Genomic DNA, 16,746 nt, shown 5'->3' on the forward strand with positions numbered 1-16,746 from the left:
TTTTCCTAGAAATACAAAATGGATTAATAATTAGAGAAATAACTTTTAGACCTCTTGCTGTGATCAATGCGCTTTGGAATTTCTGCCGGATATTTTTTACATCAGATTCTTAACGACTATAGTTTGGAATATTTTTCCATTTACACCCAACGACGTTGCGAGAATAGAATAGAATTTTAAATAAATTGTTTTTCTATTTGCAATTACAAACACTCGGTATCGAGTCACGGTCTATGTCTTTCTAGGAAAAGCCACTTTTGTAATAGCCCCTCCTCTATTCACTGAAGTATTTGTTCAAAACATATTCAAGGATATGGGCGTTTGAAACTATGTCCTAATTCCTAGCTGCATGAAAATGGATCTCGCTGGGAAATGTATCATTTGGATAGTATGTTTTGTGCTCGTACATGATGCAGTATGCACTCATTTTCGTGGCGGAACATTCACATACAAGCCAGTCAACCCAAGCGACCCTGCAAATACGACGGTAAGTTTATACTTGCAAACGGCTTGAATGAATCAAAACTCATTGGAACAACAACTTAGCTTCCATTTTCAACGACGCTGTTCATTTGCCAGTGCTTGTTTTCGTTCAGTTCATATTTGGAAAATGAAACGGTCTACAATCAATTTAGAGTTGCAACAATGTAGCTTGAACAGCGAAGATATTTCCTCGCACAATCTGTGTAAGAACGGAGAGGCACCTCGCTTTCAGTGCGTCCAAATAAACGTAAATCTTATGATCACTTAGAATTTAAGCTTGATTGCTTTTATAGGTCTGGAAGCTAGTAGTGATGGGTAGCAAAGAAGATCGACAAAGAACCTAACTTGTACTTGTTTCGACATGCCACAAGATTTCTCTTGAAATATAGTCTGCATGTCAATTTCAAGAATTCGAGCCTTTGTTTTTACGGAATAGTGCACTGAGTCATGCTGTAATAGTCCCTTCCACGGTTTTTTCAACTTTTGACGTGGACTAGATAGTGAAAATCCATAGACACCGCTGGGAAGAGTGCGTTGGATACAGCAAACTTGCCAAGTTTTTAAGTGAAGCTCCGCAAAGTCACAAAATGCTACAAACGTTTATGTGGTGGGGGCAAGTTTGTGCCCAAACAATGCAAACGTCTGAAAAATCACGCGACATGGCGGAGCTATATCTTCACTCGTTTCTTATATACCACTCTTAAACTAGCCATTTCTGTTTTTTAGACTAAGAGCAGACTCGTGGAGTTAACTGTGTTTTTCTATGGCGGAAGACGAAAGGGAAGACGAAAAACATCGTTTTCAGGGGCACCCAACGGAATATTTCGTTAAAATATCTGTTCGGAAGACGATTTGAGATCTAGAATTTTCGGAACATTCATTGTAAATTTTTTTGCTTGCCTGCCTTTCCTAGGATTTTCGAATATCTGAAAAATGGTATAATTGTTCATTTTTAACTGATTTTTACTCTAAAAAGGTCACCTAGAATTTTCGGGAGCCTTTCTCTGGCTGGAATTTTTTCGAAAAGGTAAGTTTTGATCCCTATAACTTTCAGATCACTAGACTTTCAGCTAGGAAATCCGAACAGATAAAAAAATTTTAGGGGATAAAAATATGCCTATATCTACCGTTTAAATACTAAAATACGTTCAACGGTGCTATCTTTAAGTGGTTTTGAACTATATTCTCGATGGGTGCCCCTGCGTTTTTACCATGATTTACATAAATAGTAGTTTGTGCCTGCCCTTTCCGGGAAAACAAATCGGTTATGAGTAGCTCATTTCAAGCTTGTCGACTTTGTGATATTCAGCTGCGTACGTAAGCATGTTGTAAAACCCGACGCTAGCTCAAACGAAACGATCGAGCGATCCCACGAAAGCACCAAAACGGCCGAAACTAGCGAAAGAAACTACAAATGAAACCGCGTCCGTGCACGTGTAAACAGTGCCAAAAACAAGCAAAACTATTACCATTATTGACCATTATATATCAAGAACTAAGTGTAAACAGGTTAACTGGCATAAACGTTATTCAAGCTTCAGGCCAACCGGAGTGCAAGGTGCACTAAGCCACTTTCTTTTTCAGGACTTCAAAGTTTTCGCGATTTTAAAAAATTCGGATTTTCTAACAACCATTAAATTTTATCTCTTCTTTCGTAACTTAACAGTTATGTGCAGAAGTAGTTAGGGGCCGATTACATGGCGAATTTCAGCCCAGGGTGAACACTTTTAAAACTGAAAACTTATCGTGAACGCCATTTTTTCATTGAAAACCATCACTGTGCATCCCTAAGCTCACTTTTAACAAGGACTGAAATTTGAATGCGATTAAACTAGGTTTTTTAGCCCGATTGCTCGGGCTGGGCTAAGATTCGTTCCCGGTTTCAAAAACCGGGATGAAACATTCTTCATGTAATCGCAAACGTCTTTTCAAGAAGATTTCTTCTGGAAGCTAGTTGAAATCTTAGCCCAGATAACCGGGCTAAAATTCGCCATGTAATTGGCCCCCTTTAATCATAGTTTAAATTGGGAAGGTCATGATTCATGTACAACCTACTTATATTGTTGCTTTGTTTCTGTTTTTTTTAGGTGATTATAACATTCCGCATTGGTTGGCGAAGCACTTATAACTCGTTTACGTTCTGTGACCAAAGCACAATAAACTCCGGTCAGCTGATCGGCATAAATGACGACTTGGAATGCCGAGACCGCTGCTCTGGTAGCGTCGGGAAGTTATTATTCAGATGCACGGATTTCAGTACAAATGAAGACTGGACAACTGGCACCAACAGTTTTCAATATACATTTCCAGTTCCTGCTTATTTACCTCCTTACTATCAAGTCAGGTGAGCGAGAATCTTCTAAAATCTAAATGCAGAATCTATTAGACTTACTCTTTTGTACAGGCACTAGAGTAAAATATCGCACAAAAAAAAAGAACGAATGTATGTGCTAAAGCTTGAATAGATCAAGCCGATAGAAGGAGGTGAGAAAGTGGACTTTTTACGTTAAAGCGATACCGTTAGCCGATGGTGACTGTAAAAGACAAAAACTGTGATTTGTTAATTCTCTGGATATCCATGGGTAATTAACAGGTTAAGAGCACAGGTTTCCTACGGTCAAACATATGTCGGTAAGAGTCCTTAAATGGATTTCGCTCATACTCTTACCATGGGTAGGCCTTAATATAAAATAAATCACAGTATACTTTGTTTGGCTAAATATCGATTTGTTTTCGAGAAAATCGATAATTCTAAAATCCAGCAAAATTGACGCTTTCGGAGCTCAAAATTTATGCCGAGTTTGTTAGCTTCGCGTCGAAAAATAAAGCACTCTGGAAGAAAAGTACCTATTTAATATCGAAGAATAACATCAAATTAGTACGTCGAAAGCAATTTCTGCTCTTAAAGTCCTTTTATTTACAAAATATAATTAAGTTTATTCGACACACTTTTGATTTAATTCAAAATAGGTCAAACTTATCGCTTTATTTAAGTATGAGCGAAGCGAAATAAATGGCCGAAAATTTGGTATTAGACAGATAAATGATTGTTCTTTTCGATACTAAAAGGATTTCCTGGAGAAATGATTTAGTGCGATGCTTTCAGATCTCAAAGTTGCTTAAAATTCGTTAATTTAACCGACCGTGACATTGTTGATCTTATCAACATTATGTAAACATTCCACGCAAAGGTTAATTTTCCCCATGTGAACTTCAACTGAGTAAAATAAAAACATAGACTTGCTTACCGTGGTGTTCGCTGATATGTTGTAAATCCTGTTTTCCTCATTTACGACAAAACCTAAGCCCTCGGCGAAGCTGTTATCCAATTTTCTTGACGCGCCATTTGTAACTGATTTCCACGCATTGAAGTGACAGTTCTTTTCCATGCATTCTTGAAAACAGTCCTGAGTCTTAACTGATCAGTGTAAACAGGAATACGAAGTACTTTGCTTTAAATCAACTTAAAGCTTAGCAGCAGTGGTAGATAAATCGATAAGGCCGGCGAATCTTCGTTTCGAAAACCGCCATTTGAGATTTGTCGCCCCTTTGTTTTGCGGTATGCAGATAATTAATTCACACTTGAGTAACTTCCGGCACATGAAATCGACAACCACCGTGACCAGATAGCACCCTCCTTTTCGAAATATTGGTCGAGGCACTATTTTTATCATTTTAACATAAGCTCTCAATGAAGAACTTTTGGGCTGAACTTGTAATAAAGTTTCACTTCAGTTAGCCACCGTTCGAGAGAGTTGTTAAATGGTTGCATGAAATCCGGGTGGAAAGTTCTTCTGTTGCGTTGCTTCGCTTTGTTTCATATTTTTTATCCAGTTCTTACCCTTGTTCAAATTCTTGTCCCTTCTTCAGTGGAAAATTTGAAACGACGTTAAAATCCCTATAAGACGGAGATCTCTTTTAGACGAACTGAGTTGGAGCCGGTCCCGAAGGTACCCGTTTCAGAGAGAGTTGGCTGTACACAAAGCCTTAGATGGCGTCGTTGGATCCGTCTCCCGTGAATGTCAGTTAAAAATATATATTCCGCTGTGTATTCTAGCCTGTAAACAAGCTCTCCTTCTTTCTCCTGTGGAGGATTGGGCGAAATAAAAGCGAGAAGGAAAGGTGGGGAAGGGGTGGGGAAAAAAGGGACCATATATCATTTATATGCAGTTGTAATACCAGTCACGGTAAACAATTTATAATAAAACGCTGAACATTTATGACTGTATAAAAAATTATTGGTGTAAAAATTAAGGAAAGGGTGCTTTTCACTTCATTAGATTAAGCTAGGTGAAGAAAAGTACACGTAATCAGAAGTTTGTTATGGACTTCTGACGTGATGCCATATTTTGTATTTATTTCTGCAAAGTACAACAAAGCATTTATACCAAAGTAGCATTATTAAAAAAAAATGAGCATAATTACAGTTGAGCATTATATCGGACAAAAAACAAGCATTGTTAGAAGCATAACATTCCCTTTTTACCAGCGTAATTGGAAGGGCCTCTGGTATTCAGTTAAAAAGAACTTGCATTCAAAAGATACCGCGTTCTAGAAACAAGTCACCCCGTTTTGGCTGCTGATATTTTGGAACTTTTGTGTGTTCAAAATACCATATCTCGTTCTAGATATCGTCTGATATTGAAAATCCCGTTCTAGATCGGGAACCCGAAACCACGACCTCATTGGACGGCACAGAGCCGTTTTTGGGGAATACCCCAGCTTCGACAACTCCTTCCTAATAAAGTTCGCCTATTGAATTGAGAATTAAGGTGATTATAAAGTTATTACTTTATATCTCTTGTTGTTTGGAAACCTGAGTCGTATTATAATTATAGCGGAGCTCCTTAGCGGCCCGTAAGGGCCGCAGAGCGGAGCACCATACCCATAAAAAAAAACACATGAAAAAAAAAAAAAAAACACATGAAATAAAATAGGAAACCTCTGCATCCGAGTTTTCATGGTCATCATGGCTAGCGGCATGCCTCGCGGGCGCGTACGGCGGCGTACAAACGTACGTACGGTGTTGCGCACATCCGGGATCTTGAAAGGTCTTGACAACTCGCGCAGTACTGGCGCGAAATAATTTTGCAGTGTGAGGAAAAAAAAGTGTGAGGTCTAAACAGCTAGTCTGAAAGTTAGAACTTGAGACAAACACATTTATTTTGGCTCCTTGTTATGCCGATGACTACAAACGAGAGCAGGGTAAACTTAACTTCGAGGAAACAGGGTTTAAGCGATTTGCGACGGGAAAGAGATCGCGAGAGATCCAGAAAACCCGGACAGAAAGCAGGCGAAAAAGTATAGCAAAGCGCCTGTCGAACCTGGTAGCAAAGTAGCGAAGAAAAGCGACTAAAATAGCAAGAGAGGTGCCGAGGAAACAGGCAAAGAAATAGCGGAGAACAAGGGAACGGAGATAAAACGAGCAGACGAGTGTACCTACTGCGGCCAACTGGTGAGTACAAAACTGCAGTGTTTCCGTCATTTAATATCTCTACGTTTTGTCTTAAGCTTACTTTATACGCAAAGTAAGCTTATATTGACGGCACATTTTACTTGCTTTCGCCACTAAGCATTTGCTTGTGACATGAACAATGTTGAAAAATACTATTCCTTAAAATTCAGTTTTACCAGGTTTTACTGATCAAATAGGAGGATTTGATTATGTAAACAAATAATTGTTGGGCCTTCGAGGAACGAATTCACAAAGAATATCACTTCAACACATCTCGAAGAAAATTAAGCTTACGATTTTTAAATGCTTGTGATATGATTATTTTGTTTTACAGTGCTGGAAGAGCAGCTGAGATGAGAATGAAAGTGATGTCAGTTTGCACGAAGCACCTGGAATTTCGTTAACTCCGAGTGAAATAGATCGATTCAGTGTATGCAGTTTATTGATATTCATGATGGAGGTAAAATTATATTACTGTTCATTTAGTCAGAGTAAATAAACTTCAGCTTCATTACTTAGCTCTTTCGTTCCCAAATATATTAAATAATCCACTTGTCATGTAGTTCTGTTCACTATTGAGCGTTCATGTGGATTACATAACAATGTCAACAATTTTGAGATTTTGAGGTCTGTTTTGCTGGTTTCATTCAGAATGTCAACAGTAAATGTTATATTTGTCATAAAAAAATCACAATCTTGTTGTGGAATTTGGAAAATGCACACAACAAAGGTTAATGACTACTGGAAAACTGGAATCTTTGTGAGTAAATTCATGCCATTTTAGACACTGTATGCAGCTGTGCATGCAAACTTATTATTAATTAAATGTGTATCTTTAAAAATCTTAGTATTACTGTTAAGAAAAAAGCTTTTAAGATGTGGCAATGTTTTTCCTATGCATGTACATGTATATATAGGGGTAGAGGGGAGGGGGAGTATTTAAAGGTCAAACCTTTTAAAGAGGGAGTGTAAGGGTTTGCAGTGATGCTTTGAGTTTATTAAAATATCAGGACCTGAACAATCGATGGAATCGATAATCGATGGCAATCGATAACAATCGATGACAATCGATATCAATTAATCGATTGATATTGATAATCGATGAACAATCGATCGCTAAAGTTTTTGTGATTATCGATTGTCATCGATTATCAATTTCATCGATAATCGATGACAATCGATCAATTAACTAACATCGATTTTCATCGATTATCAATATCATCGATTACCAATTCAATCGATCATTTAACTGCCATCGTTTTTTATTTGACTAGTATTTGATAAATATGTTTACTTTAAAACACACGGTCTCTCTTGTATGTTATATTTTATTAGCAACAACAATGATAACCTTTCCAAAAAATGTCAATACAACGAGAAACTTACTTACTTAACAGTAATAAGGCAATAATTATTTAAAACAAACGTTTTGAGCTTAAGTCTTATTCGCCTCCATCAACGAAGCGTACGCTTTTCGGTCTGGTTTGCTTTCGAACCAACTCCTGGCAAAGTAAATAGAAATCGCAACTTACAGAATTCCTCGCTGTCTAAGTACAATGTAATTTTTCTAAAACTCTGTCTTGTAGTCCATAAACATTTTCTCGCTCGTCCGAAATATTTCAAATCAAACAGTAGCAGAGAGAACTCAAAAATACGTCGTCCGTACGTCGGAACGAAAACGAGACAACAGTGGGAGTCTGGTGATGAGTTTCGCCTGTCACGTCCGCCATTTTTGACTCGGTCACGAATAACGAAGTGTCTTTGGAATTCTAGCGCTAGCAAACAGTAGGAAACTCGAATGAAAAACAGAAACATTAAAGCTTATGATGTAAACTTCATCTCAATGGAAAGGAGCTTTATTATTTTTTTTTACAAAACAACATATGTAAGTATTTACTTCATGCTTCGGATTGATTGTGTGTTTAATGCCAATCGATGGCAATCGATGAAGTTCGCGACCACCAAAGTGTGATTATCGATTGATCATCGATTGGCCGATGCCAATCGATGCCAATCAACAGTAATTAATCGATTGTCATCGATTGATCGATTGATTTTCCGATCATCGATTTTCATCGATTGTTCAGGTCCTGAAATATTTACAGTAGAACCCTGCTAACTCGAACTCTGAAGGGAAACGAAAATGAGTTCGAGTTAGCGGGGTTTTTCGAGTTAGCGGGGTTGATTGAATATTTTATTTGCCAAGTTAATAATTGATAGTTTACTGATTTTTAAGCACTTCAGTATACAGTACTGTGCAAATTGAACTTATCTTGCCAGAAACTCTAAAGCGACCACACATTCTTTTGTTAAGAGTGGAAAATGACTGTCAAATACATGATCTGTTCATTGCTATAATCAATGGGCAACCGTTGCGAGTTGCAAGTTCTGGAATTCGAGTTATCAGCGTAAAAAGTTTGACCCAAATTTTGTTCAAGGGAAACAAAATTTAGTTCGAGTTAGCGGGGTTTTCGAGTTATCCGAGTTCGAATTTAACCGAGTAAAAATGACTGAAAAGTGGGGTCAAATCCAAGGGAAATGGAAGTGAGTTTGAGTTAGCAAGGTTGTTCGAGTTATCCGAGTTCGAGTTACCGGTTTTTTTTTCTGTAGTTGACTTCGCAGTTATCAGTAAAAAAAATAGTCTGTGCTGATACATCTCTGTTAAATATATAAGGTATCCTTTCGCATCCAGTAGTTTTGCTTCACTTTATACAAGCTTGCGTTAAGTGTTTTGTTTTATAAATTATTGATTTTCATACCAATTAATCAATTTTAATTTAATCTGTGGCATTTGACTTTTTTCAGGGTTAACATGAATTTCAGAATTTGCAGAGCCACAGACACAAAAACAGAATGTGGACAAGGACATCAAAAGAAAACAGGAAGGATTAAGATTATCCAGCTTGATGTTTGGGTGTCTTCATGATGCCATTTTCAAGAGACTAGTAAATTACATGTAAATTGAAATCAAGAAAAGCTGCAAATGAGCAAAGTTTATATTTTAAATGTTAACGTATTTACAGTGTACTTCAGAAAACAACTTCTTGATTGACCTGTCTCTTTCACATCTTTTTAGATGTAACAAGGGCATTATGAAGTGATCTTTTTAAGAATAATTTATGCAGCCAAAACAGTAACAGCAGAAATGAATGGGAGTTTAAAATTGCTATTTTCAATGTTTTGGCTGGTAAGAAACCACATGTGACCAAGCTAAAATCTCTTTGGCCGGTTAACATGACCTGTAAGTGTCCAAATATTTTGAGCCCTCGACTACACAGGACTTACATGTAGTTGTCTAATTACTGTATATCATAAGATCTTTGGTTGACCTTGGGGGAGGTAGTGGAGGTAAAAAGCAATGTAATAATTTGAATTTGGATTGGTAATGCTGAAACTGGTGTAATTCTTAAGTATAGAGGTTAAAATCGTGATTGCAAGCAATATGCAATACCAATTTCATTCTTATGTGTTGTATGCTGCGTACAATTTATAAGAACAGCTATAATGTTAAAATTAGTGAAATATTCTAAAGCCAGATTAAATTTGCAGTATCCATTAGGTACCATGAAGCAACCAAATTGTGACTCATTTGCTTACTTTGTGAACTTCATGACGAATGGGCAACATGACTCCACAAAAATGTGTACAATAAAGCATACAAATTTTTAAAAGAGCAGTCAAAGTATTGATGCTTTTTTTCTTGCATAGTTTTATACACAAGCAAACATGATTCTATTTTTTCTGCGTAATCAAAGAACAAAACTGAGTTTGAGACACACAAACAATATTCTATCTTCCCAGAATTTTTGTTTTTTTTTTTATTTCTGTAAGTGAAGTGAAACCCCTTAAGAGGAAGGGGACTCAAAAAGACATGTAAAAGTAAAAAAGGTGCTATCATCCTTTTTTTGGGGGGGGGGAGGGGGGTGGGATGGGGTTACAGAATGTCCCTTCTTTGCTTCCAGTTAGTTTCACTCCGGTTTGCTTGTAGTTAGGTTCACCCCTGTTTGCTCGCAGTTAGCTTTATTCATCCGGTGTGCTTGGGATTAGCTTTCACTCTAGTTTGCTTGTGGTTAGCTTTCACTCCGGTTTGCTTGGCATTAGCTTATGGCAATATGCTGTAAACCCTTTGCTACATGTATGACCTCTGCCATTTCCATTCAAAATTAAAATATAGGCAAATAGTGAAAATAAAAACAAATGAATGAATGAAAAAAAGAAAATTAACCATATTCTTAATGTAGATGTATATTATTTCCTATATACTCTAAATGTTAAGTGCTTTGCTAATTTACCACGTGATATGCCTATCTACCCCAACATGCAGCCCTACTACCCCCTCCTTATCTTCGAAGGTTACATAATTACCCGTTTTGCAGCATAATTTCCCATCCAGACTTCTGGATCATAATGCTGTCGGTGGAATTAAAACGTTTTGATTGATTTTGTTTGTTCTCGGCTTATTTGGTGTTGCTGTATACGGTACTCCCATATAAGGGCTATAGGGGTATGTGCTGCTCAACAGGGTGTGCCTTTTGCCTCTCTGACTCTGAAACAGGGTATACAAATCACTCTTTTGACTGTGGAACACTGTCAAGTTTAGCTATGAAAATCCGCTCCTCTCATTGGTTTTTCTCCAAGCCACAGACAAAGTCAAGTGAGCGCTTTGTGATGTACGCTAGTGTTTTTATATCTATCTTCATATATTTTTCATTGTGGATATTGTCTGGAACAGGGTACCTATTTTGCACTGTTTGTCTGGAACAGGGTCGCAAATTGAGCCGTTTTTCTCTGGAACAGGTCCAGAGTCTCAGCGACTCAGTGGCACACCCCTTGAGTAAATTTTAGGGAGTACCTCTCCCCCCCCCCCCCGGGACACGGTAAAAAAAAGTAAGTAACAATATTAAAATTTATAAAAAAAAAATAAAACGAATATTATATTCTTAGCCTTAAAATTGTACAATGGCTTGAATTCAGGTTTCAATAAAGTGCAAAATAATTAACTGGGGAGCTCCGCTTTTAGGCTTGCCTAAATCTATATATTAACCGTCTTATTTATGAAGGAATAGACTGCGGATAATATTTGAAACTTAAACCGTTTTCCCCTAATAGCTTCCAAATCAACTCAAAAACACACCGGAAAACAGGTTTAAAAACAAAATATTTATATAATGACTATGATATTTTTAAAACATTTGGGTTCCCTGACGGCGAGGCGCTTGTCCCTCCCCGCAAGCTCTGGCGGGGGGCATCTTCCCTTGTTTACGCCGGACCCCAACAGAATATATACATGGTCATATTTTTTAACATTCACGGAAGACGGATCCAACGATAACATCTTAGATTTTGCTTTCACCTGTTTTGCCTTGACCTAATCAAGAACTTGGACAAAGGTAAGAACAAAAAAAAAACTATAAAGCGAAGCAACGCAACAGAAGAACCTTAGACCCGGGAGTTAAAAGCGCTGCCATGCAACTATTTAGCAACTTTCACAAACGGTAGCTACCTAAAGTGAAACTTAATTACATGTTCAGCCCAAAAGTTTTTCATTTAGAGCTTATATTAATATAGCAATAATATGGTGCCTCAACCAATACTATACCAAAACGCAGGGTGCTATCTGGGATCTGGTCACGGCGGTTGTCGATTTCATGTGCCGGAAGTTACGCAAGTGTGAAATACATTATCTGCACACCGCATGACAAAGGGCCGACAAATCTCAGTTTTCGAAAAGAAGATTTGCCGGCCGAATCGATTTATCAACCACTGCTACTGTCCGGAACGTTTCGGTCCGATTTTCGGATAGGATATGCCTTCTAATTACACGGATAGGATAGGCCTTCTGTTTACACGGGGCCGTTCTGGAACCGGTGCGGGACGGAACCAAAACTGGACCTGCTATTTTGCAGGTCAAGTTATGGAACCGTTCCGGACCGGTTCCAGAACCGTCCTGTGTAAACACATGGATCGGTGCCAAACGCTTCCGTGTAAACAGAGGCCGATCCGGTCCGGTCCAGTTCGGAACGGCTCCGGTCCGGTCCCGTGTAAACGTAGCCTAGCTGGTTAGAGTATAAAAATGACTGAAAAAACGGCAAGGACAGGACTAACACCAGGTGTCCGTCTTATAGAGATCTTCAATAAGGGAGAGTTGACTCTACAACTGTTTTGCCTTAGCCTAATCAAGAATTTGAACAAGGGTAAGAACTGGATAAAAAACATGCAGCAAAGCGAAGCAACGCAACAGAAGAACTTTCGACCCGGAAGTTAAAAGCGCTTTCATGCAACCATTTAACAACCATTTAACAACTCTCTCAGCCCAAAAGTTTTTCATTGAGAGCTTATGTTAAAATGATAAAAATAGTGCCTCAACCAATCACCAAAAAGCAGGGTGCTTTCTGGTCACGGTGGTTGTCGATTTCATGTGCCGGAAGTTACTCAAGTGTGAATTAATTATCTGCATACCGCAAAACAAAGGGGCGACAAATCTCAAATGGCGGTTTTCGAAACGAAGATTCGCCGGCCGTATCGATTTATCTACCACTGCTGCTAAGCTTTAAGTTGATTTAAAGCAAAGTACTTCGTATTCCTGTTTACACTGATCAGTTAAGACTCAGGACTGTTTTCAAGAATGCATGGAAAAGAACTGTCACTTCAATACGTGGAAATCAGTTACAAATGGCGCGTCAAGAAAATTGGATAACAGCTTCGCCGAGGGCTTAGGTTTTGTCGTAAATGAGGAAAACAGGATTTACAATGTATCAGCGAACACCACGGTAAGCAAGTCTATGTTTTTATTTTACTCAGTTGAAGTTCACATGGGGAAAATTAACCTTTGCGTGGAATGTTTACATAATGTTGATAAGATCAACAATGTCACGGTCGGTTAAATTAACGAATTTTAAGCAACTTTGAGATCTGAAAGCATCGCACTAAATCATTTCTCCAGGAAATCCTTTTAGTATCGAAAAGAACAATCATTTATCTGTCTAATACCAAATTTTCGGCCATTTATTTCGCTTCGCTCATACTTAAATAAAGCGATAAGTTTGACCTATTTTGAATTAAATCAAAAGTGTGTCGAATAAACTTAATTATATTTTGTAAATAAAAGGACTTTAAGAGCAGAAATTGCTTTCGACGTACTAATTTGATGTTATTCTTCGATATTAAATAGGTACTTTTCTTCCAGAGTGCTTTATTTTTCGACGCGAAGCTAACAAACTCGGCATAAATTTTGAGCTCCGAAAGCGTCAATTTTGCTGGATTTTAGAATTATCGATTTTCTCGAAAACAAATCGATATTTAGCCAAACAAAGTATACTGTGATTTATTTTATATTAAGGCCTACCCATGGTAAGAGAATGAGCGAAATCCATTACAGGGCTCTTGCTAAGAATTTTCATTTTTGTTTGAAATTTGTGCATATGTCCTCTTAAAAAGTAAGTGTTGTTGTGCTGCTACGACTCTAATATCTAACCATAAATTATCGATTCGCAGTTACCAAGGGTTCAATTGGATTTCTCTGGTATATAATTCAGAAGCCGCATGGGAACTGCGCATGTACGTGAACCTCACAGTGCGAAATGACACTGGACGTTTGAACACGTCTCCCGTAACGACAATGACGCCAATTGTACGCCTAAAATGGGGCTGTAACCATACCATCAATATACCAGGTATGTAAAAACCGTGTTGTTCGACGCCTTGGGCGACACATTATTCTGTAGAACACAAACCTAGGTGACAGAGCAAGGGGGGGGGGGGGGGGGCAATGGGGGCTGAAGCTCCCCCAGGTGCCGAAAGTATCGCTATCACAGCATAAAATAGATATTCCCATAACGCTACTCAGGAGAGGTCCAGAATCTGTGAAGATTGTATTTGACATTGCCTGTACATGTGGCATCAGTGACTTCAGTGCGTACATCTTATACTACGGCGTACGAGGCGGGGGGGGGGGGGGAGGGGGGCTGCAGCCCCCCCAGTGCCAAAATTTTTCGGGCAAAACGCTAAGAATTCGGGCAACAAGCCAGAGAAAAAATAGAAAATAAGCAGACAAATCTCAAAATTACAATCAGAACGAATTATATCAACAGAAAAAAATATTGGAAATACATGTATACCGAACTTTGTGGTTCAAAAGCCCAAATTTCTCATTAATCTGCTTTCGTTTCCTCTTGCAAATTGCTATAATCATATTCGATTTTCTCGCAAATTCTGCACGATTCAGCTGCAATCAGCTTTTCCATAGTTTGAACGTTTGCGAGCGGTGGACCCAAAAACAAAGCTGCGATACGGTTACAAATGTAAGGAAGCTAATGCTTTTGCCGGACTCAAATGAGCTCAAAACTTTCAACAATATGTTTCAACCCGTTCATCTTCTAAATGTTCCACGCATTTTAAATAACTTTCAAGTGGGGGAAAAACAATGTAAATTGCCTCCCAAAAATACTTTTATTTTTGCTGAACTAAAGTGAATAAATAAAAATTTCCGAAGAAAAAGGATTCAGTGCATTGACATCTTTGGGTAACTTCACGAGATTAATTTACCGGTAACGCACGTTTTGTTGTCCATTTCGTATGCCTGTTTATTCGGCTTTCAACCCATGTCATTTTTTGTTTTCGGGCAACAAGGTCTCCGCCCCCCCAGGTCCGAAGGTGCCCGTACGCCTATGACTACTGCGTACTTCTTATACCTTCCAACGACTAAAGATTTCCCCAAAAAATGCCAATGCAAGAAGCGCGATCGCCTGAACTGCCTAGTTATGCATTGTCATAAATCGATTACAGACACACCGGGCACTGTTAAAGACATTTTGGGGAATTTGAGTAGGGGAATGCCCTCCACCTCACTTGGGCGGTGGGGAGGGGGAGGGGGGGGGGTATGCGCTTGACTTTAAGTACGATAACCCCCTACGCTTCAAAATGCTCAGAGGTTGGTTGTTCTTGCTGCTGATCAAAATGATCCTCCTCCTACTCCCTCCCTTCCTGTTCCTTCTCGTCCTCCTGATCCTTCACCTCAATTATTCCATTTTCTTCTCCTACTGCTTTTGCTGCTGTTTCTTCTTCTTCTTCTTCTTCTTCTCCTTCTCCTTCTTTTTCTTCTTCTTCTCCTTCTCCTTCTTTTGCTGCTGCTGTTTCTAGATCTTCTTCTTCTTCTTCTTCTTTTTCTTCTTCTTCTCCTTCTACTTCTTTTGCTGCTGCTGTTTCTTCTTCTTCTTTTTCTTCTTCTACTGCTTTTGCTGCTGTTTCTTCTTCTTCTACTTCTTTTGCTGCTGATGTTTCTTCTTCTCCTTCTCCTCCTCCTGCTCCTTTGCTGCTGCTGCTGTTTCTTCTTCTTCTTTGACAAAGAAAAAAATATATGAGAAACTGAAGAAGTATTTCACATGTTGATAGTGACTGACACCGATAACGACGAGGTACGGTGCCGCTGGGCGAGTGGATCGTCTGAGTGTGGTGGTATCTGTGGAGGCTATGGTCTACCAAACGCTAGGATGTATCATGTATGTACCAACAGAAAACCAAAAATAAATAACGTCTCGTAAATCAATTTTGTTTTTTAACACAAATTGACCATGAGATAAGGAGCCAAAGGCTGTTCTTGTGCCGAGGACGCGTTCGGCTAGGCTCGATTTTTGCGTTTTAGGACCTATATTACACTGATTTTCTACGAGAGAACATGTCCAGCTGCTAGGCTTTTAAAAGGTAAATTCTACACAAATTAACTTAAAAGTGAAGGCTCATTTCTTTAAAATGGAGATTTTCTTAACATTTTACGTAATTCGTGATTTGAAGAAAAATAGGCCCGTTGTTCGTAATTGGGAGACCCTCATTGCCACACTGTTTTTATCATTTTTTAGTTGACTTTTACTAATAACTTTTTCACTGATATAGCGGGAGTGTAAAATCACTTACAGCGCGACAGATCACAAGGGGTATTACGCAGCTGCTGCAATGATTGAAGACTTTGCTGAACCAACCGCCACGGAGGCGTTAAGTAGCATCCCGCTGCAGTTCTTGGTGTACGTTTCTGACTCGAATGAACCATGTGATGAACGCCCTGAGTTCACGGAACTGACGCGGGCCAAGGGATCATGCATTGGTATCGCCCCAGGAGGAACTTACTTCGATCGTATCATTGTGAGAGCTGGTGGATCAACAAAAAGGTGTTGTTAAACTTCAGACCGTCCCTCTTATTTTATAAAATCGTAAAATAATTATAATTATGCTATTATTCTCGTCGTGCACTCAATTTGAATTAACGTTCATAATTGATGAATTCTGGACGAAGAGGGACTTGTAGTCTTATAACAACCTATCATTTATTATAGACTAAAACTTTTTCTGAAAGGATCATTGGTGGCAGACGTCTTGTCATAGCCGGAAAATTTAATATTACTCGCGTTTCTTAATCTGCTGTCACGACAAATATTAGTCAAATATGTCAGCGTACTCACGATATATCAACCATGTCTATCTGTTGCAGTATCGTGGAGGTAACTACAAGCAGTCCCCCGGGATTTATCAAATCTGCCGTGGCCCAGTATGCACCGCAGGAATATTATGTTAATGTCACGTGGACACCGACGACGTCACAGATAGAGACTAAGCTGTTTTGTTTCACAGGATTGGAGAATTCTGGGTAAGAAAAGACTTGAAGCTACAACTGCTGTCTACCATGATTACTCGCAAACACTGGCAGTATTGCAATTGGTTGCATAAAAAAAGAAAGTATCCACTAAAACAATTAGATAAGATTAGATTTAATTTTAAAAAGGCTAAACATAGATGAAACTTAAAGTTCTTAAAAACAA

At 38.6% G+C, this 16,746-nt stretch overlaps 1 protein-coding gene and 1 long non-coding RNA gene across 3 annotated transcripts; both read left to right on the forward strand.

Annotated features, from left to right (window-relative positions):
- The first annotated feature begins 326 nt into the window (after nucleotides 1–326).
- LOC144662047 (integrin beta-like protein A) lies at nucleotides 327–16,578 on the forward strand. Its single transcript, XM_078522780.1, has 6 exons — nucleotides 327–487; nucleotides 2,571–2,827; nucleotides 13,433–13,611; nucleotides 15,329–15,435; nucleotides 15,827–16,098; nucleotides 16,419–16,578. Exons 1-6 carry the CDS (start codon nucleotides 350–352, stop codon nucleotides 16,576–16,578), a joined length of 1,113 nt encoding a protein of 370 aa, XP_078378906.1. The 5' UTR covers nucleotides 327–349.
- LOC144662048 (uncharacterized) lies at nucleotides 5,319–10,378 on the forward strand. Of its 2 annotated transcripts, XR_013572385.1 has the most exons (3): nucleotides 5,319–5,938; nucleotides 6,273–6,398; nucleotides 8,744–10,378. It is a non-coding gene; the product is annotated as an uncharacterized LOC144662048 (long non-coding RNA). The 2 variants fall into 2 exon arrangements; XR_013572386.1 differs by lacking the exons at nucleotides 5,319–5,938; nucleotides 6,273–6,398 and adding an exon at nucleotides 6,442–7,823.
- Nucleotides 16,579–16,746: the final 168 nt, after the last annotated feature.

This window comes from Oculina patagonica, chromosome 8, assembly GCF_052425735.1.
Source record: "Oculina patagonica isolate OP01 chromosome 8, crgOcupat, whole genome shotgun sequence".
Lineage (NCBI taxonomy): Eukaryota > Metazoa > Cnidaria > Anthozoa > Scleractinia > Oculinidae > Oculina > Oculina patagonica.